The sequence below is a fragment of the Bos taurus genome, chromosome 22, assembly GCF_002263795.3.
Source record: "Bos taurus isolate L1 Dominette 01449 registration number 42190680 breed Hereford chromosome 22, ARS-UCD2.0, whole genome shotgun sequence".
In the NCBI taxonomy this organism is placed as follows: Eukaryota; Metazoa; Chordata; class Mammalia; order Artiodactyla; family Bovidae; genus Bos; species Bos taurus.
This window is the reverse complement of record NC_037349.1, coordinates 43,531,061-43,552,410: the sequence shown is the minus strand read 5'-3', so window position 1 is coordinate 43,552,410 and position 21,350 is coordinate 43,531,061. Positions and strand designations below refer to the sequence as shown.

Sequence of the window (21,350 nt, the reverse complement as noted above, 5' to 3'; positions counted from 1 at the left end):
CTCGAAAACAAATGAATAATCCGACATTCTTTATATCAAGAAAGTTCCTGTAGCCTTCCTCCAACATCCTTTTCCAAACAACTAAGTTGTTAGGAGCGAAATCAAACAGAATTCCAGGTCAAAACTTTGTCGTTATTTTGTCTGCTTCAGAAGTGGTTCCACCCACCCCCAGCTCAATACATGAATTGAGCGCCCATTTCAATGAGTGCTCCCTCTGTGGTAGGCACTGTCAGGAACATTTTGGATACATTAACTCATCTGGTCTTCATGTTTCTCAGGTAAGTTCCCACTGTTAGTCCTGTTTGTGAGGAGGAATTCGAGGCACAGAAAAATTAGGTAATCATCCGAAGAAATAAATCTGCTAAATGGTAGAGTAAGAAGAACCTGAGAAGTCTGAATCTGGAGCTGATACTCTTGAGCATTATTATATCATACTGGTTCTTTCAAGTTAAAATGGACCTCAAAACACCACTTCCACTAATGTGAAATATCCAGAACAGGTAAATTCATTGAGACAGAAAGCAGACAGGTGGTTGCCTGGGGCTGGGTGAGGGGAGGGGAAGAGAAGGACAATGGAGCATGAAGCGGGTGATAAATATTTTCTAAAACTGACTGAGGCAATAACAGTTGCACAACTCTGGGACTGTACTAAAAATCACTGAATCGTACATTTTATAAGAGTGAACTGTATCTCATAAATCTTTTTTTTATGGTACTTCACTGCCAACTGGAGCAAATCAAAAGTTTCTTTTCTCCTCTCAAAAAACAAAAAATCCTTCTAAAAAGTACCCCTCTGACTGAAGAGTTGCTGAACTCACTGGTTTCTGGGCCAGTCCTGTCAGTTTCAGCAACTCCCATACAAACACCAAGCAGTATGCCACAAACAGCTCTCCTCCTATTTATCAAGGGCACAGATGATTTTATCTTCTACATCTGCCAATGAAACCAAGCCTGCAAAGCTACAGGTAAACAGAAGACACTTTCCCATATCAAAAATATTACTTGAGATTTGAGGGAAAAAAACTTACATATTTTTTTCTAAAGGGAAGAGACAACTTCAGAGTATTTTTATTTCAGCAGAAAACAGCTATAGAGCAGATCAGAGTAAGACTAATAAAAGAAAACATGAGACTTTAAGCGTGAGCTCCATTCCTGGCCTCCAACTCTATGTGGTTACTCTCTTTGTGATGAGAGTTGGACATGCTGAGAAACAGGAGTTTAGAGCAGAGCTTCTCAAAGTGTAGTCCACAGACTGACTCTTGTTACAATACATGACAAAATAAAAACTCAAATTGAGAGCACACATTTAGAAGCCCTTACAGCAATTTGATATTCCCATGACAAATCCGGACTTTCATATGGTTTTTCCCCTTTTCATGGTTCTAAAAGTTCATGTGCATAGCATTCTGTAAAAGCACTGGTCCACAACAGATTGGAAATTTTTTAAAAATCAAAACTGTCCTTCAACACAGATGAGTGTGAGAATGTGAGGAGAACTGTTTTCACTATTGAGAAGTGTAAAATACATGACGATATCCCAGCTGTTTACAGAGGAAAAAAAAAAATCTGTTGAGACAAATACTATCTTACGTCTAATCCATCCAGAATAAGGATTAATCTTTCCCTTGGATTCATCTTTACTTGAAACTCTCTACTAATGCTGAGTTTTCCCTCTGGTCAGGTTTAGAACATGGTGATTATAGTCCTTGGCTATCCATCACAGCCTAAGGATCAGGAATGCATATATCCAAATGATATTATAGTAAATAATGAGAAAAATAGCTGACAAATATTTATCAGAGAGAAACCATCCTTTAAACATAGGTTCCTAAAGATAAAAGCCATTCAAATGGAACAAAAGACTGAAATCTAAAAACAAAAAAACAAAACTTTTTTCTCAAGTCACAGTACCTTAGGTGTGTGTATTGGTAGTGGGGGAAGGAAGTGGACTGCCAAATCCTCCCACTGAGAATCCCCAATTCTTCTTTATCTGTATAACTTAACATAGACTCTAAATGCTGTTTTGCTTTTTTTTAGAGTGTGCACCATGGAAACTAAAGCTAGATTATGATTCTCTCCTAGAGATTGCTCTACTCCACCTTCTGCAACAATTCAGCTATCTTGGGAAAAATCAAATCCATTCCAAAGTTGGCATGGTACTGATTTCAATTTCCATTTAATGAACGCACAAGTGAAACAAACTATTTGGACAATCGCAATTGAGAATAGCGATCTCAAATATATACAAAATGCAGAGTCTCTTGCTGTCTAGATTAATATTCATCTGTTAAAATGGCAAGGTTGATTTTACTTCTAAGCACCAACCATATTTTGAATAAAAAGAAGCACACTTCATTTGATGTGCAGCCTATAAAAAAGGCTTTACAAAACATACGTGGGTCATTCAAATGCCTAAAATACTGAACACATTCTTCTTTTTGGCCCCATGGAGTCCTAACCACTGGACCGCCAGAGAATTCCCTGAACAAATTCTCATTTTCCAGATTTACACTTGAGTTTACGTTCCAATAAGAAAATGACTCATATACAGACTACAAAACTACAAAAGACTATCCAATTAACTTCTTAGTTTTGATGCGCATGTAGAGAGGTGAAAGACAGCCATGAAAACCAGCCATGATCTGAATGATCTGAAAGAGAAGAGTGTGCAGTGTAATCCACTGGGATTCCAATCACATAAAGTCTGTTTATCCTGTAATCCATACAACTCAGCTGACCTTTAATCATGGAAGTCCAATCCAACACTCACTAAATCAGAACTACATGTGTGTGCTTTAACATCCTTTCATTAACAGGCAAAACATGCAAAAAGAGTCTGTTAATCCAGGTCACAACAAAAGTCCTCCTGGAATTTCTCAAAGCCATCTTTTTTTACTAAATTATTTTTTCCTTACATATTTCATGAAAGCTGAGTTCGAAATGTCTAGAGAAAATCTCTAGAGCATTTATAAGGAAAAGAGAAAATGCTTTAAAAAACTAAAATGTCATGTCTCCCAAATCAGATTATCTAAACTAAATTAACAGGATATTAGAAGTAACCACAAAAGGAAAAGGAGTCTGAAGTGCCTTTGAGTCACAGTATTCTAACTGTGTGGTCTAAGAAGTTGTGTTCTGGTCACTCTAAGCCTGAAAAACTATTTTGAAGTGAAACACAAAAGGCAACCTGAAAGATTTCAACAATTAGGGTCACACAAAGACAGAGTTTGAAAGAGACCAGCAAAACCGTTTAATAATAGCAAACACTTATAAAATACTTTCTATAGTCAAGCACTATTCCGAATGCTTTATATATACTAACTCATATAAACTTTTGCAAATAACTGATGGCCAGGCTTTATAACCATGTTCACCCTGATATTTTTTAATCCCTACTTTTACAGAGTTCTTGGAACTAAAAGAAAACTACTTCCTATAAATCCTCAAACACACCAATGTTGCTGATTTTCAGGCTTATTATTTCAACAGTTTATTGCTCCATGCTCTTTTACCTCATTACGAGACAATAGTTACTTTAAAAGTTGAACAACTAACACCTACATAAGATGTGACTAGACATCATAAACTAGATGTCAAAATCACTAATCCATTAGGCTGAAAATGACTTTGCTAGACTACTATGCTATTTTAATTAATTTTCACATATTAAGAACAAAATCAGTATTCTCAATATAAAATTCAACAGAAACACCACATGAAAAATAGTTACCTGAATTTGAATCTGGAAAAGACAAATAGCAAATATTGGTTTTCTGAAAAAGAAAACAAAAACTATATATGCTGACACATACACACCAATAAAAACAGAAATACAACAGTAAACAACCTAGAGCAATGTATTCACTTACTTCTTTATCAGTAAGTCTGGAATGCTGAGGATAGATTACCTGGAAGAAAAAGAGAGTAAACTTTGTTAGATAAATATATGAAGTATATACTACAAACATTAGTAGGGACTTCTAAAATACTAGTCAGCTATTATCAAATCGTTTCATGAAACAGTTCACAGTGAAAACAGTGAAACGGGAGAAGCTGGGAGAATTGAGTAGGGTTTACATTTGGCAAAAAAAAAAAAAAAATTGTTTTAAACCAAAGTTATCTCTAAAACTTGGGTGAAATTTTGAGTTATCAAGAATAATTTACCTGTGGAGAAAAGGGAACCCTTCTACACTGATGATGGGAATGTAAATTCGAACAGCCACTATGGAGAACAGTATGAAGATTTATTAAAAAATTAAAAATAGAAATACCGTATGACCCAGCAATCCCCCTCCTGGGCATACACCAGAGAAAACCATAATTTGAAAAGATACATGCATCCAAATGCACTATTCTTAATAGCCAGGACACGGAAGCAACGTAACTGTCCATTAACAGAGGAATGGATAAAGAAGTGGTATGTATATACAAAGGAATATTACTCAGCCATTAAAAAAATGCCCTTTGCAGCAAAACAGATGGATCTAGAGATTGTCATACTAAATAAGTCAGACTCAGAAAGGCAGATATCAAATGGCATTGCTTATATGTGGAATGTAAAAAAGAAAGGTACAAATGAACTTAAATTACAAAACAGAAGTAGAGTCATAGATAAAGAACACAAATGTAGGTTTACCAGGAATGGCAGGGGGCAGGGATGAACTGGGAGATTGGGACTGATACATACACACTACTACATGCAAAACAGATTTAACTAATAAGGACTATGGGCTTCCCTGGCAGCTCAGATGGTAAAGAATCTGCCTGCAGTGCAAGAGACCTGGGTTCAATACCTGGGTTGGGAAATCCCCTGGGAAAGGGAACAGCTACCCACTCCAGTATTTTTGAAAAATATATATATAAAATTGTTCCATCTTTTTCATATCTACCTGATCATTACCCTGATAGCTTAGTTGGTAAAGAATCCACCTACAACGCAGGAGACCTTGGTTTGATTCCTGGGTTGGGAAGATCCTCTGGAGAAGTGATAGGCTACCTACTCTGGTATTCTTGGGCTTCCCTTGTGGCTCAGCTGGTAAAGAATCCACTTGCAATGAAGGAGACCTGGGTTTCATCCCTGGGTTGGGAAGATCCCCTGGAGAAGGGAAAGGCTACTCACTCCAGTATTCTGGCCTGGAGAATTCCATGGATTGTATAGTCCATGGGGTCACAAAGAGTCGGACACAACTGAGCCAACTTTCACTTCACTTTCACTTCCAATAAGGAACATCATAGGAAACTCTACTCAGCTCTCTGTAATGGCCTATATGAGAAAAAAATGTAAAAAAGAGTGGATATATGTATACATATAACTGATTCACTTTACTGTATACCTTAAACGAGCGTAGCATTATAAGTCAGCTAAACTCCAGTAAAAAGTTTTAAAAAATTTACCAATTGAATTGCCAGCAATTCAAAGTTTATAAAGTCTTTTTTTTGTAGCCTAAAATCTAAAGAGATCTTGAGCTACCAGCTGGTAGCTACTTCAAGAAATAATTTTCAATTGATTCCAAGAAATACAAATCATTACTTATTAAAAGTAAAATTAAAAGGAAAAAAATAATTACCTGCAGTTTAAGAAATATCAGAGGCCATCTTCCTGCCATAAAGCCTATCCCAATTTCTCCAATCCCTTTAAATAATCAGAACACTTTCCTAGACAGCTCCATTTAGTGCCTGCAGTGACCACAGCCACCTTCTGAGGGAAACTCCTGCCTCAGAGCCCCCACAAAGGAAGCAAGATGAGGCTACAACAAGCACTGGCAAACACCAGACCCAAGAGCACCCACTCTATACATCAATCAACTGCCCAGATGTGGCTGGGCATGAAAATTCTGCCCAAATATCAGTGCCCAAGTTGGGCCAGTACAGATTCTCTGGAATGTGAAGAAGATAGGGGTACTCTGAGGAGCAGGTTAGCTAGTGGCTGATAACCAAAAGGTGAAAAAAATCACACAAAATGTAGCTGAACTGTTTTAATACTGGCTTGCTAATGTGGGGATCCATGGCTTCTCAATTCTGGAAGAATCCATGAGTTCTTCTATTCTGCAGTTGTCCAAGAGTCTGAAAATCTTACATTTCTAGAAATAACATATAGTAATAGCACATAATGGGGCTTCCCTCATAGTTCAGCCGGTAAAGAATCTGCCTGCAATACAGGAGACTCAGGTTCAATTCTTGGGTCAGGAAGATCCCCTGGAGAAGGAAATGGCAACCCACTCCAGTATTCTTGCCTGAAGAATCCCATGGACAGAGAAGCCTAACAGGCTACAGTCCACAGGGTCACAAGAGTCGGACATAACTTAGCGACTACAGAAAGAGAGAGAAAGATAGCACATGATAAACCGTATTAAAGTGGTTTTACATATTTATTTATTTAGTTCTCACAATAATAGACAAGGCTAGTAAAATGGTATCACCATTTTACATATAAGAAAACTAAGGTAAAATAAAAAGATGAGAATTAACCTTTTCTGAGCATCTTTTAGAGTTTCTAGTTTTCATAACCGGAGAAGGCGATGGCACCCCACTCCAGTACTCTTGCCTGGAAAATCCCATGGATGGAGGAGCCTGGTAGGCTGCAGTCTATGGGGTCGCTAAGAGTCAGACACAACTGAGCGACTTCCCTTTCACCTTTCACTTTCATGCACTGGAGAAAGAAATGGCAACCCACTCCGGTGTTCTTGCCTGGAGAATCCCAGGGATGGGGGAGCCTGGTGGGCTGACGTCTATGGGGTCGCACAGAGTTGGACACGACTGAAGCGACTTAGCAGCAGCAGCAGCAGCAGCAGTTTTCATAACAACTCTGTCAATTCTTCTTATCTTTACAGAAAAGGGCACAAGTACACATTGGTTACATAACTCTCCTAAAATTTTTTCATTTAGTAGGTGCCAGAGCCAGGCCTTGAACTTAGGTCTGTCTGATATCAAAGTACACAAGCACCACTCCTCATCCCACCCATAGTGGCACTCGCTAACATGCAATCGCAACCCTCTTTCCCCACAGCCAGGACGTGACATACACTGCTTCTCAATTCAGGGGTATGGGGTGGATCTACAGGGCTGATATGTCACATGAAAACACCCATTCTATTCCTGGAAGAGAGAACGACACCAACTGAATATTTGCTCTGTTTTGCTTTGTATCCCATGTTGTGACCAAGCTGACTTAACCTCTGTCTCCACAACTCATGAAGGTAAGAAACTGGTCTGTTTTGTTCAACTCTCTTCACACCTAGAACTGTTTCTGGTGCATAGTAGACACTAAAGAAATATTTCTCCAATCAGTGGATATACTCTCACATTAGTTCTATTTGACAACTCAGTATTTAGTAAAATGTTGTCTTCTTTAAGTATACATAGATCTCCCCTGCTTCACCTTGAGATCATTTTCCTTGTTACCTTTAAAGGAGAAATGGCAAACTTATAATCTACTTAGCCATATTTATGAAAATCTCATTACATGTAAATTACACTAGAGTTTGCTGGTCTAAAACATATTGACAAGTTTAGTGGTCTGTAACAGCTCAAACTTAGGCTCTAAAATCACTTTTATGTGAATGCCCTTCAAATTTTTATTTCCTCAAATCAAAACATCAATTGAAAGGCAAATATACAAAGTTAAATTTTTTGGTATTACATGAAGACATCAACCATGGTTCCTTTGGATTTTGGTTTCTTAAGTTTCAAAATATTAGCATGATAATATAAAAAACAATATTGCTATGTTTTACCCACATATAGCAGTACCTTAAATATATATATATACATAAAACATGTATATATGTGTATGGATGTATATATTTAAGGGGCTTATATATGCTATATATATTTATTAATAAGTAACTTTTTTTAAAGATATGAAAACTGCATAATCTATCCAAGTCTGCCTTTTATGGGATTCCCTGGTGGCCCAGTATTAGAACTCCACCCTTCCACTTCAGGGGACCTGGGTTCAACCCCTGATCAGGCAAGTAGGATCCCAGAAGCTGCACAGCAAGGGCAAAATATAAATAAATAAATAAAAAGTCCACCTTTTAAAAATTCTGATTGTACTAGACTGTCAAATAGTATCTAGAATTTCATTTTAATGTATTCTGTTAGAACTACTCAGTGTCTTATTTTGGAACAAATATGATGTTGTAAAAGAAACAATGCATATTTATATGCTATAAATATAAATGGCCACACTGTACTTAAGATCAGAAAAATTCATACTTAACTTTAAAAACCTCAACTCCCTATTTAAAAAACAAAAGAAAGAAAAGTAACCACCACCAAGTATATGGAAGTGCACAAATTGCCACCATTACTAGAATTGTTTTCTATGTACATACTTTATTTTGCTTTTTAAAAAAAAGCTTAAATAATAAGTTTGTGCTTAGTCGCTCAGTTGTGTCTGACTCTTTTGTGACCCCATGGACTGCAGCCCACCAGGCTCCTCTGTCCATGGGCATTCTCCAGGCAAGAATACTGGAGTGGGTTGCCATGCCCTCCTCCAGGAAAATAGAAGTTTGGGCAATGACTATTAGTTTGGTCAGTTAGCTCCTGATACCTACATGGAAATTAACCAACTGTAGATTGGCTCCAGAACCTGGAGATGCCTCTCACTTGAAGTTTTCTCACTCCATAGCTCAAGTAAAGGCATCTCTGTCCCCCCAGCCACTGGCATTCCTAGGAGGCATCAAAGGGAGATAGAGAGAATCAACTAATGTCAGTCTGGTTTTGTTACCTATGTTAAGATCTCCCATGTTACAACAAAAAGGGGAGAGAGAGGTGGTCAGTTAATAACCCAAGAGAAAATTAAGTTTTATTTGATATAATTATTAAGGCCTAAATATGATAACAGGCTGGATGAAGCTCAAGCTGGAATCAAGATTGCCAGGAGAAATATCAATAACCTCAGATATGCAGATGACACCACCTTTATGGCAGAAAGTGAAGAGGAACTGAGGAGCCTCTTGATGAAGGTGAAAGAGGAAAGTGAAAAAGCTGGCCTAAAACTCAACATTCAAAAAACTAAAATCATGGCATCTAGTCCCATCACTCCATGGCAAATAGATGAGGAAACAATGGAAACAGTGACAGACTTTATTTTCTTGGGCTCCAAAATCACTGCAGATGGTGCTGCAGCCATGAAATTAAAAGATGCTTGCTTCTTGGAAGAAAAGTTATGGCAAATCTAGATAGTGTACTAAAAACCAGAGACATCACTTTGCTGACAAAGGTCCATCTAGTCAAAGCTATGATTTTTTCAGTAGTCATGTATGGATTTGAGAATTGGACCAAGAAGAAGGCTGAGCAGCAAAGAACTGATGCTTTTGAACTGTGGTGTTGGAGAAGACTCTTGAGAGCCCTTGGACTGCAAGGAGATTAAACCAGTCAATCCTAAAGGAAATCAACCCTGAGAATTCACTGGAAAGACTGATGCTGAAGTTGAAGTTCCAATACTTGGATCACCTGATGCAAAGAGCTGATTCATTGGAAAAGACCCTGATGCTGGGAAAGGTTGAGGGCGGGAAGAGAAGGGGGTGACAGAAGATGAGATGGTTGGATGGCATCACTGACTCAATGGACATGATTTGAGCAAACTCTGGGAGACAGTGAGGGACAGAGAAGCCTGGAATGCTGCAGTCCATGGGGTCACAAAGAGTTGGACACGACTGAGCAACTGAACAGCAACAAAATATTTCACATCATGATATGACAGAAAAAAATATGCCTAAGAAAAATATTAATATATCTGCTGGAAAATAGTATTACAAAATGTTTTAAATGGGTGTATTCAAAGGTACATCTCTCTGCTATTTGCCCTTATATACCTACCATTCCCACCTCAGTATGAAAATAATCATGGTCCCAGGAGGAGGAAAATTAGGAATACCAGCTAACTTACAGCCAGTATCACTGGGACATGGAAAAAATTCATTCCTGCCATGCACCCAAGTTGTGTGCAAATGGGTGTCAACCTGACATATGTGACTACGTGTTTGTCTCTACCACATGACCCTGAGTGGTATTCCAGACCTGAGACTGCATTTCCCCAGAAATACTTGCCTTGATCTCCTACAGAAACATCAACTTGTATATAAGCATCATCATGACCTTAAGGAGAGCATGAATTCAAAACACAATGAGAATTAGGTCTTCAATGAACAAACAATGAAGTGTACTGCAAATGGAAATTGTTTATAGGCAAAAAAACAAGTCTACATTTTTCAACTGGTATTATCTTATGTAATTAACTGGCTGAAAAATATTTTAGGATATAGTAAATATAATATGATATCTCTTTTAAGAGACTTTTAAATATGAAAAATAAAGCAATGACATCCAGTAGCAATAAGTACACCAAAAATCCAAATGTCGATTGCTAAGTATCATTCTTCAGTAAAAAGAATCAGGGCTCCTTGGAGAGGTAGCTGATAACACAGCTGGGGCAGGAAAAATATAAGATGAGCCAAGAGCATCTTGTGGTGCCAGAAAGAAAAGAAGTGCTTAAAAAGGGGGAGGCATGATTTTCTGGACACAGAAACCAATCTGAAAGAAAAAAAAAAAGGTACCAATGCTCAAAACTGGAAAAATCGGACCAAAAACATAAACAACAGTAGTAACCCAAATAATAAAATAAGTATCCTTGAGTCCATATTGATAGAGAAGATGGAGAGACAGATGGTTGGGTGGATGGATGCAAATCATAAATCCGACACAGGCCTAGGCTACAGGATCCATAAAGATTTCTTACATTTCAACAATAAAAAGTCAAATAACCCATATTTAAATGGGCAAAGGATTTCATTAGACATTTCTCATACAAAAGGCCAATAAGTACATGAAAAGACACTCGATGTCATTACTCATTAGGGAAGTACAGATAACATTACAGTAAGACACCACCTCATACTTCTACAATGGCTGTAATCGAAAGGACAGACGAAGTGGTAGCAAGGATATGGAGAAATAAGAACCCTCATACATTATTGATGAAAACAGAAAAAATGAAGTCATATTGGGAAACCATTTAATAGTTTCTCATAAACTTAAACATGGAATTACCATATGTCTCAGCAATTTTATTTGTAGGTGTATAGATTCAAGAGAAGTGAAAACATACATTCACACAAAAACCTGTATATGAATGTTTATAGCAGCACTATTCATTATAGCCAAAAAGTGGAAACAATCTAAATTTTCATTAAATGATGAATAAATTTTAAAAATGTGATATATCCAAATAATGGTATAAAACTCAACCATATAAAGGAATGAAGTACCAATACATTTTACAACAAGGATGAACCTTGAATACATACTAAGTGAAAGAAGCCAGACACAAAAGGCCACATGTTCTATGATTCCATTCATATGAAATATACAGAAAAAGAGAATGCAGAGAGGCAAATCAGATAGTGGTTGCCAGGGGCAGAAGGGAAAGGGAAATGGGTCATGACTGAAAGTGGACCTAAGGGAAATTTGAGGGCAGTAATAATATTGCTTCTTGATCTCTACTGTAGTGATATGGCACATTGACTTAATGGAAATTCACCAAAATACAGACTTAGGATTTGTATACTTTTTTATGTTACACTTCAATGAAAATGTTTACTGATTTTAAAAAGTGGAAAAAATAGCCAGAAATCATAGTATCCTCAAGTCTAAAATTTCTGCTTGCTGAAGATCTAATGTAAATTATGCTACTAGAAAACCAGATAGTTTGAACATGGAATGGACAGTAAAGCACTTCTCTCAAAAAAAGAGTAAAATTAATCATGTGTAAAATAGGTTGTCAGTGGGAAGTTGTTATGGGAGAAGGGAAGGGAGGCCCAAGAGGGAAGGAGCATATATAGATGTATTTTATATATATATATATAATTATGACTGATTCGTGTTGTTGTATTGTTCTATGGCAGAAACCAACACAACAGCGTAAAGCAATTTTCTTCCAATTAAAAAAATAGTTTTTTAAAGAGTAAAGTTTAGATACAGTTTTCCATATTTCACATCAATCATCATAGCAAGTATAAAACATAAAGTACTGGTGAAAGAACTTGACAGTAGAACTTCCCAGATTATCTCCAGATTATATAATTTAATAACTGAATCAGAGACTGAAAAATGAAAGTGAAAGTGAAAATGTTAGTCACTTAGTCATGTCCAACTGTAGCCCACCAGTCTCCTTCGTCCTTGGAATTTTCCAGACAAGAATACTGGAGTGCACTGCCATTTCTTTCTCCAGGGGATCTTCCTGACCCAAGAATTGAACCCGGATCTCCTGCATTGCAGGCAGACTCTTTACCATCTGAGCTACCAGGGTAGGAATTGGAGATTACTACCACCAAAGAAGCCCTTGTAGAATCTGGGAGCCTAAGAAGCTCAAGGGGTCACTAAGGTTTTAAATCTCAAATAATAGAGCTACATCAAGTTACCATGAACTGCTACTATTTCACAACGAAATTTAAAGGCCATTATTGGTCGTGGTGGTTTAGTCGTGTTTGACTCTGGCAACACTATGGACTATAGCTTGTGTCCATGCGATTTCCTAGGCAAGAAGGCAATATCCTTCTCCAGGGCATCTTTCTGACCCAGAGATGGAATCCAGATCTCCTACACTGCATGCATATTATTTATTGACTGAGCCACCAGGGAAGTCAAAGGCCATTATTAATACCCTGCATATCCTATCCTAACCTTCACTGTGGCATGGCCTACCTTCCACGCTAGACTCTAATCTCAATGAAGGAAGAGATGATCAAGGCTTTATCTACAGAACATACCAATGTTTGGATATGGCAGTTGTCCAATAAATATCTGAATAGATGGCTCAATGAGACAGTATAACATGCAATTACACACACCCATTTCGATTAAAACAGTGAACATGCTGAGGATCAAACACTGAGGCTTTAAGTCACCAGAAGAGAGAAAGAAACAAAGAACACCTCTCACATAACTGCCTTTATCCTTCTCAGAAAATAAACAGAAACTTTCCTAAGATACAGAAAACTGTGATGACTACTCTAGGTTCTACTTTGCTAGGGGATAAGGAGGAATACATAAGCAGTGACTCAAAAAAAAACAAAAACAGAAGGGAAAGAAAGGAGAGTCAGTTCTGCTAAATGCTCTTTCAAAATCGGCCTAAGTTTACCCAAGAGCAGAGCTTTATCTTCAATTTGTTAGGGAAAAATAAAAAAGGTTGAGGGAGGATCAATAATCAAATGATTATAAACTATCCTGCTTTTTATAATTTCAGTTCAGTTCAGTTCAGTTCAGTCGCTCAGTCGTGTCCGACTCTTTGCGACCCCATGAATCGCAGCACGCCAGCCCTCCCTGTCCATCACAAACTCTCGGAGTTCACTCAGACTCACGTCCATCGAGTCAGTGATGCCATCCGACTCTTTGCGACCCCATGAATCTCAGCACGCCAGCCCTCCCTGTCTCCCTGTCCATCACAAACTCTCGGAGTTCACTCAGACTCACGTCCATCGAGTCAGTGATGCCATCCAGCCATCTCATCCTCTGGCGTCCCCTTCACCTCCTGCCCCCAATCCCTCCCAGCATCAGAGTCTTTTCCAATGAGTCAACTCTTCACATAAGGTGGCCAAAGTACTGGAGTTTCAGCTTTAGCATCATTCCCTCCAAAGAAATCCCAGGGCTGATCTCCTTCAGAATGGACTGGTTGGATCTCCTTGCAGTCCAAGGGACTCTCAAGAGTCTTCTCCAACACCACACTTCAAAAGCATCAATTCTTCGGCGCTCATCCTTCTTCACAGTCCAACTCTCACATCCATACACGACTACAGGAAAAACCATAGCCTTGACTAGATGGACCTTTGTTGGCAAAGTAATGTCTCTGCTTTTGAATATACTATCTAGGTTGGTCATAACTTTTCTTCCAAGGAGTAAGCGTCTTTTAATTTCATGGCTGCAGTCACTATCTGCAGTGATTGTGGAGCCCAAAAATATGAAGTCTGACACTGTTTCCACATCTATTTCCCATGAAGTGATGGGACCAGATGCCATGATCTTCGTTTTCTGAATGTTGAGTTTTAAGCCAACTTTTTCACTCTCCTCTTTCACCTTCATCAAGAGGCTTTTGAGTTCTTCTTCACTTTCTGCCATAAGGGTGGTGTCATCTGCATATCTGAGGTTATGGATATTTCTCCCGGCAATCCTGATTCCAGCTTGTGCTTCTTCCAGCCCAGTGTTTCTCATGATGTACTCTGCATATAAGTTAAATAAACAGGGTGACAATATACAGCCTTGACGAACTCCTTTTCCTATTTGGAACCAGTCTGTTGTTCCATGTCCAGTTCTAACTGTTGCTTCCTGACCTGCATACAGATTTCTCAAGAGGCAGGTCAGGTGGTCTGGTATTCCCATCTCTTTCAGAATTTTCCACAGTTTATTGGGATCCACACAGTCAAAGGCTTTGGCATAGTCAATAAAGCAGAAATAGATGCTTTTCTGGAACTCTCTTGCTTTTTCCATGATCCAGTGGATGTTGGCAATTTGGTCTCTGGTTCCTCTGCCTTTTCTAAAACCAGCTTGAACATCTGGAAGTTCACGGTTCACATATTGCTGAAGCCTGGCTTGGAGAATTTTGAGCATTACTTTACTAGCGTGTGAGATGAGTGCAATTGTGCGATAGTTTGAGCATTCTTTGGCATTGCCTTTCTTTGGGATTGGAATGAAAACTGACCTTTTCCAGTCCTGTGGCCACTGCTGAGTTTTCCACATTTGCTGGCATACTGAGTGCAGCACTTTCACAGCATCATCTTTCAGGATTTGAAATAGCTCAACTGGAATTCTATCACCTCCACTAGCTTTGTTTGGAGTGATGCTTTCTAAGGCCCACTTGACTTCACATTCCAGAATGTCTGGCTCTAGGTCAGTGATCACACCATTGTGACTGTCTGGGTCGTGAAGATCTTTTTTTGTACAGTTCTTCTGTGTATTCTTACCACCTTTTCTTAATATCTAATTTAACTGACCTGAAATTCTCTTCATCAAAGAGGTGAAATACAAACTATATGTACATAGAAATAGGTTATGTCATAGATAATCAGCAAAGTGAAACCTACAAAACTTGATTCCCAGAAAGTGCTTTAAATACTTGTGACTTACACAAGGTTAGCTTGGATGATTCACATCCAAAGCTGTGTATTTTTTAAATAAATTTAAGGCAAAACAATAGGAGTGACAGAATAGCCAAGATAGTCCCACACTGGTTATTGAATGTATGAGGACGCTAATTATAAAAAGCAGCTAACATACTGGGCATGCATTAAATGACAGACATTAATTTTTACACGCTTTTATCTCACTTAGTACCTCCAGTAACATTTGCAGGATATTATTTTCCCATTTTATAGTTGAGGAAAATGAGACTCAGAGAACTGAAGAAACTGGCCAAAAATCTGTTAGCATATGTTCAACACCCCAAGCTTGTGTTCTTTGCACTAGATTGAAATTCTGTCCAACAAGTTGATAGGTCATGGCCTTCAAGAGGGGGAAAGCCACCAATGATTTCTCAACTCATAAAATCACAGGCTGGAGAGGTTCAAGAAAGTGAAAGTGAAAGTGAAGTCGCTCAGTCGTGTCCGACTCTTTGTGACCCCATGGACTGTAGCCTACCAGGCTCCTCCCTCGATGGGATTCTCCAGGCAAGCGTACTGGAGTGGGTTGCCATTTCCTTCTCCAGGGGATCTTCCCGACCCAGGGATTGAACCCAGGTCTCCCGCATTCCAGGCAGATGCTTTAACCTCTGAGCCACCAGGGACGTTACCTCCTACGATGTTCTACATGTTCTATGAGTTCACATGATTTGCATATGAGCGTGTATGTGTGCTCAGTTGCTCAGTCATGTTCGACTCTTTGTGACCCCATGGACTACAGCCCACCAGGCTCCTGTATCCATGGGATTTTACAGACAAGAATACTGGAGTGGGCTGCCGTTTCCTTCTCAAGAGGATCTTCCTAATCCAGGGATTTAAAGGCTCTCAAAAATGAAGACCATCTCTAAGGAAGAGTGTACAGGTGGCAAACAACTCTTCACAATGTGAAGAAAAATAGAAATTACTAAATATCTAAATTAGGGGAAATAGTTAAATAAGTGGTAGTCCATAAAATTATATTTATGAAGAATCTTTAATGCTATGGCAAATTGTTTATGAGAATCCTTATCAATAAAGGCAGACTCTTAAAGCAGATCTGTTTGGGAGATTGCTGCCCAGACCATGCTTCGAAGTGTCCCTTCCCTTTGCTGGGGTGAACCTAAGTGGCCACTACGGAAACCCTGTCTCCTTACCACAGCTGACTAAACAAAAGGGAGCATCTGACCCATGCTGAACCAATCAGATACTCTAGTATTTGAATTGAGCTTCTGCCTGGCACCAGAATACAAAAGTAGAAGCTTGGCTAAAATCAGTACGATGGAAACCCAAAGTCAGGTGAAATGGGGGAGCAGAAATTGAGATCCTTGCAGAGGAAACCAGCCTCAGCACAAAGAATGGAAGAGACAGGCAAAGAGAAGCAGAGACAAAAGACCACACAGCTCCATTGAGACAAAGGCAAAATCCTGGGGCTTTCCAAATCCCATGAGGTTCAACCCTGCTTCCTGCAACTGGGTTCCCAAAGACTCCTTACAATCAATTTCTCTTTACTTAAATTTGAGAGGATTGCTGCTCTTAATATTCAAATTTGTCCTTGACAGATACAAAATTATGTAAAGAAAAAAAAAGGCACTAACAAAAATGTCAAATATCAATCTCTTAGTATAATTATGAGTGCTGCTTTCTACTATTTATAATTTCCTTTCTTGCCAGATTTTCAACAATGAGCATATTATTACTCAATCAGGGGGGGAAAAAAAAAAAACATGGAATAAATGAGGCAATTCTAAATTCAGATAATGAAGGCTTTACCATATAATCAGGTAATTTCACAGAGCTGGAAGTGACATAGAGTATATAAAATCCAGAAGATTTCAAACCTTGTTTCACAGGACGCATGGTGTCACAGTGGTGATGCTAGGGCCATCTCAGGGGACGAGAAAGAAGCTGAGCACACCTCCTGCAGTCAACACCTTTTGTGGTCTCTTCCCAACTCAAAAGAGCCCCTTCACTGTTCCCTTCTAGGTCAGGGTTGCCAGGGGACATGTTCTGCAACACAGACCACTCCTCCAACCACTTAGGTCTTCAGCTGATTGTAGCACACTGAGAATCTACCCCAAACCAGGCCTGAGTATCTTCCTCTGGTGTCTGGGATGGCAATGACATTTACTCTCTTCATTAAAGTGGCTGAAAAGGGCAACTTAGCCATAAAGATCACAGAAGCAGAGAAGTCAGTTTGCAATGGAGCATAAAGCGTGAACAAAATCCATAAACACGAGCATAAAGGAGGCTTTCCTGGTTTTGGATTCTAGCCATTTTCTCTAAGTCCCTTTAGTTTGTACCTTGGACATCTTGAAGTACCTCTGTGGCCTGAGCAATTGTGCCTTTTTTCCCTAAGCGATAGTTTCTGTTGTCCAAAACAGAATATATACACACAAGCCCCATTTCAACGAGATTAGCCACTAAGGTACATCTGACTTTTTTCTTTTACACAGAGAAAGCTCCCCAATTTAAAACAAAACAAAACCGATTCTAGTATTTCATTTTTCTGGTAAGAAAACTAAGGTTTAAAGGCCTCATCTCCACAAAGCTAAACTTAGGGGGTTCTCTTCATTGAAAAAGAGATTTTCAGTGCTTCCCAAACACAGACTTACATAGATCTTACTGAACCCAAGGCACTTGGATGCTTCATCAACATTGTTATTTAACCCTCACAACAATGCCATGATAAAGGCACTGTTAACCTGTCACAGAGGAGCGTAAGGCTCAGGAAAGCTAAGTAACATGCCCTGAGTCAGAGTGATTCAAGCCTACGAAGTCCAGCTTTAGAATCTAAGTTCTTGATCAATACTCTACTTAAGCAGGGATTTAAGCTTAAGTAAGTGGCATTGTTTAGGCATTTGTTTAAAATTTGCAAATGGTACTTTCTGTCATGGCAGAACAGACTTGTTAAGTCTCTCTCAAACTTAAGACTCAGTAACTGCATTTCTGATAACAGGACTGAGGTGGCGGATATACTGTCCAAACTTAGTTTTTAAGTTATTTTTCAATTAACTTCCCTTCTGAATCCCTATAGTTGTTCATTATAGGAAGTAGGGCTGAGGCTATTAATCCATTTACCCAACACAATTCCACACTTAGCTTTTTTGCCCCATTACAGCCACCCCTCCTGTCCATTTCTGGCCTTGATACGGTGGTAATGGGGCTTCCCAGGTGGCACTAGTGGTAACGAACCCACCTGCCAATGCAGGAGGCATTAAGAGACACAAGTTCGATCTCTGGGTCGGGAAGATCCCCTGGAGGAGGGCACAGACATTCACTCCAGTATTCTTGCCTGGAGAATCCCAGACAGACGAGCCTGGCAAGCTACAGTCCATAGGGCTGCAGAGAGTCGGACACTGACTAAAACAATTTAGCATGCATGCATGGCCATAATGGAAAATGAAATATATACTTCTACTATCTTGTTATATTGTTAATTTATACTTTTTTCCTTCATTTTAAAAGTGGCAATATTCTACACTTCTCGGGAAAAGAAAACAAAATTAAATTGTGTTACCTCTTAATGTATTTTTCTTGGAATCCTTTATTAGGGAACCTTCTCCACCCTCACCCTTTCTAAAATCAGTGATTCTTAATCTGAGGACAAAGGATCAGGAGGTCCATAAATGCTCCTTAGACAGTTAGTAGAAGCATATACAAAATTTGTATTACTATTTTCCTAATGGCGAGAGCTCATGAAGTTTGTAACTTATTTGCATCTTGGACCTTCAAAAAAAAAAAACCCAGAGACCTAAAGAAATAGGAAATGAAATTCAAAATAGTCTAAATAGTCTCAGGGATTCACATTTTTTGAGTACCTCAATACTTGCTGCTGCTGCTGCTAAGTCACTTCTGTCATGGCCAACTCTGTGTGACCCCATAGACAGCAGCCCACCAGGCTCCTCAGTCCCTGGGACTCTCCAGGCAAGAATACTGGAGTGGGTTGCCATTTCCTTCTCCAATGCATGAAAGTGAAAAGTGAAAGTGAAGTCGTTCAGTCGTGTTTGACTATTAGCGACCCCATGGACTGCAGCCTACCAGGCTCCTCCGTCCATGGGATTTTCCAGGCAAGAGTACTGGAGTGGGTTGCTGCTGCCTTCTCCCAATACTTGCTAAGTATTGTTTATTTGGTCAGAAAAAACACAGAAGTGTTATAAAGAATGCCCAAATGGTGAGTCTGAATGGATCTCTTTTAACTATTTAAAAATGTTATCTTTCTGACTAAATTGTATTCTACTCTATATATATAGTTTCAGGTTAATATGTCAATGTAAATGATAGATGATTTACAAATCTCTTCTTTATAGTCTTGGGAACTATTATTTTCACCTTAAAGTGCTGTTTATGTACTATCAGTTTTTTATTGAACACTGTAATGCGCCAAGCACTACATTTAGCCCTATCCTCTAGTGCGATTACTTCTTGATTCTCTTCTAAATTTAGTCTTAATCTACAAATATGTTATAGTATATTCTTCATATACGTATGCCCAGAAACCAGGATAATACCTAGATCTTACAATGGCTGAGCAGGTAAAGAATCTGCCTCCGACAAAGGAGACACAGGAGACGTGGGTTCGATCCCCTAGTCATGAGATTCCCCTGCAGAAGGAAATGGCAACCACTCTAGTATTCTTGCATAAAAAATCCTATGACCAGAGGAGTCTGGCGAGCTACAGTCTAAAGGTTGGCAGAGTCAGACACAGCTGAGCAACTAAGCACAAGCACGCAATGTGTATCGAGCTGCATAAAATAACACACATGACAGGCTGACTACACACTCCACATTAAGAAATACATCCCTGGACAGTTTTCATAGACAACACATGCCACTGAAGTCAGAATGAGAAGATTCATTACAATCTGTCATTGCCACCAAAACAAAGATATCTTCTAGGCATCGGTCGTTCTTTTCTTGGATGCACAAAGACAAGTAATCCCTTATGCTACAAAAGGGGCCCTAAATAATGTCAAGAGTAGTTAAGATTACAATGCCTTTTAACAAGGCGCTATAAAGATTGAAAACTCGACAAATTCACAAGCGAACGATTTTCCTTCTGATTGTCTTGGTAGGAGCTTTCAGGTCGTTTCAGAAGCAACATCAAGAAGTAACAGAAATGAGGAACAAAGGCAGGAAAGAGCGAAAACCTCTGCTGAGATAAGCATTATGGCTCAGGCTGAGTGGAATGCTCTAAGAGTCCCTGCAAATGACCAAAACAATCTGAGTCTAAAAAAAAAAAAAAAAAAGTTGGTTGTGTGAGGTTTGGCTACTATATTATAGTTCACCATATGTCAGGGACATTGTTCGCTTCTTGAAAAAGTCCCAAACATCCTGCCTGTGGTTTTCTCCGGGTGCCGCTAACCATTCTAGTTATTCCTGTGACACCGGGTTAAAGGAAAATGAAAACACGACCATCATCAGCCAGTATTTAGGAGGGGCCTAAAGAGAACTTTTCACCCTTAGCCACAGCCCACGATCCTCCCACGGGAACTGCCTCTGGACCGCAGCCCGGCTGACAGCGGAGGGGCTGCCGGCCACGCCCGGATGCGCAGCGGCCGGGGTCCAGCCCGGCCGGCCGGCGGGTCACACGCTCTGTCGGGGCCGCCCCGGCGCGGGGACAAAGTGCGGCCGGGCCTCACCTCCACGGCCTGGCCCAGCTCCAGGTCGAAGCCCACCACACACACGCAGTGCAGCCAGGCTGAGAAGCCGTCCCAGCGCAGCAGGCCCCGGCTGCGGCCCTCGTCCTCTTCATCGTCCTCTGGCGTGGCTCCCGCCACCACCACTGCCGGCGCCTCGCGCTCCTTGTCCGCCGCCACCGCCTCGTCCAACGGCCCTCGGGAGCCGGGCCCCGAGCCTGCCAGGCCCCGCAGAGCCATCCGCCGCCCCCTGGCCGTTCGCGCCGCCTCCACGGAGGACCGCGCCGCAGAGGGCGCTGGGCTCCGCGCAGGCGCAGCCGGAGCTGTCGCAGCCGCGGGGGACGGACCGGGCCGGGGAGGGGCCGCAGCGCACGTGATCATGGGAGTCCGGCTCTGCGCGCGTAGTCTGGTCCCGCCCCCCGAACTTGGCGATGTCGCGCAAGCACTTGACTGAAACTGTCAAGCCGGCTCTAGCCTCCTTGCTTTAAAGCTCGTCAAGCCTGAAGCAGTGTATCCTGAAACCCTTCTTCGCAGTCCGGCGACCAGGGAAACAATTATTCTTGGA

At 40.1% G+C, this 21,350-nt stretch overlaps 1 protein-coding gene across 7 annotated transcripts in view; it reads right to left on the bottom strand.

Moving 5' to 3' along the window:
- DENND6A (DENN domain containing 6A) overlaps positions 1 to 21,083 on the bottom strand; it is a 73,488-nt gene extending 52,405 nt beyond the window's left edge. For all 7 annotated transcript variants that reach the window (XR_009492385.1, XM_010817805.4, XM_059880071.1 and 4 more), the window contains exons 1-3: positions 20,789 to 21,083; positions 3,867 to 3,905; positions 3,728 to 3,770 (exon numbers count right to left, since the gene is read on the bottom strand). Coding sequence is in view for 6 of the 7 variants with exons in the window: in XM_010817805.4 (XP_010816107.2) it covers positions 3,728 to 3,770; positions 3,867 to 3,905; positions 20,789 to 21,025 (319 nt within the window). In the remaining variant the exon portion in view is untranslated. The remainder of the gene's footprint in view (positions 1 to 3,727; positions 3,771 to 3,866; positions 3,906 to 20,788) is intronic.
- Between the last annotated feature and the right edge of the window lie 267 nt (positions 21,084 to 21,350).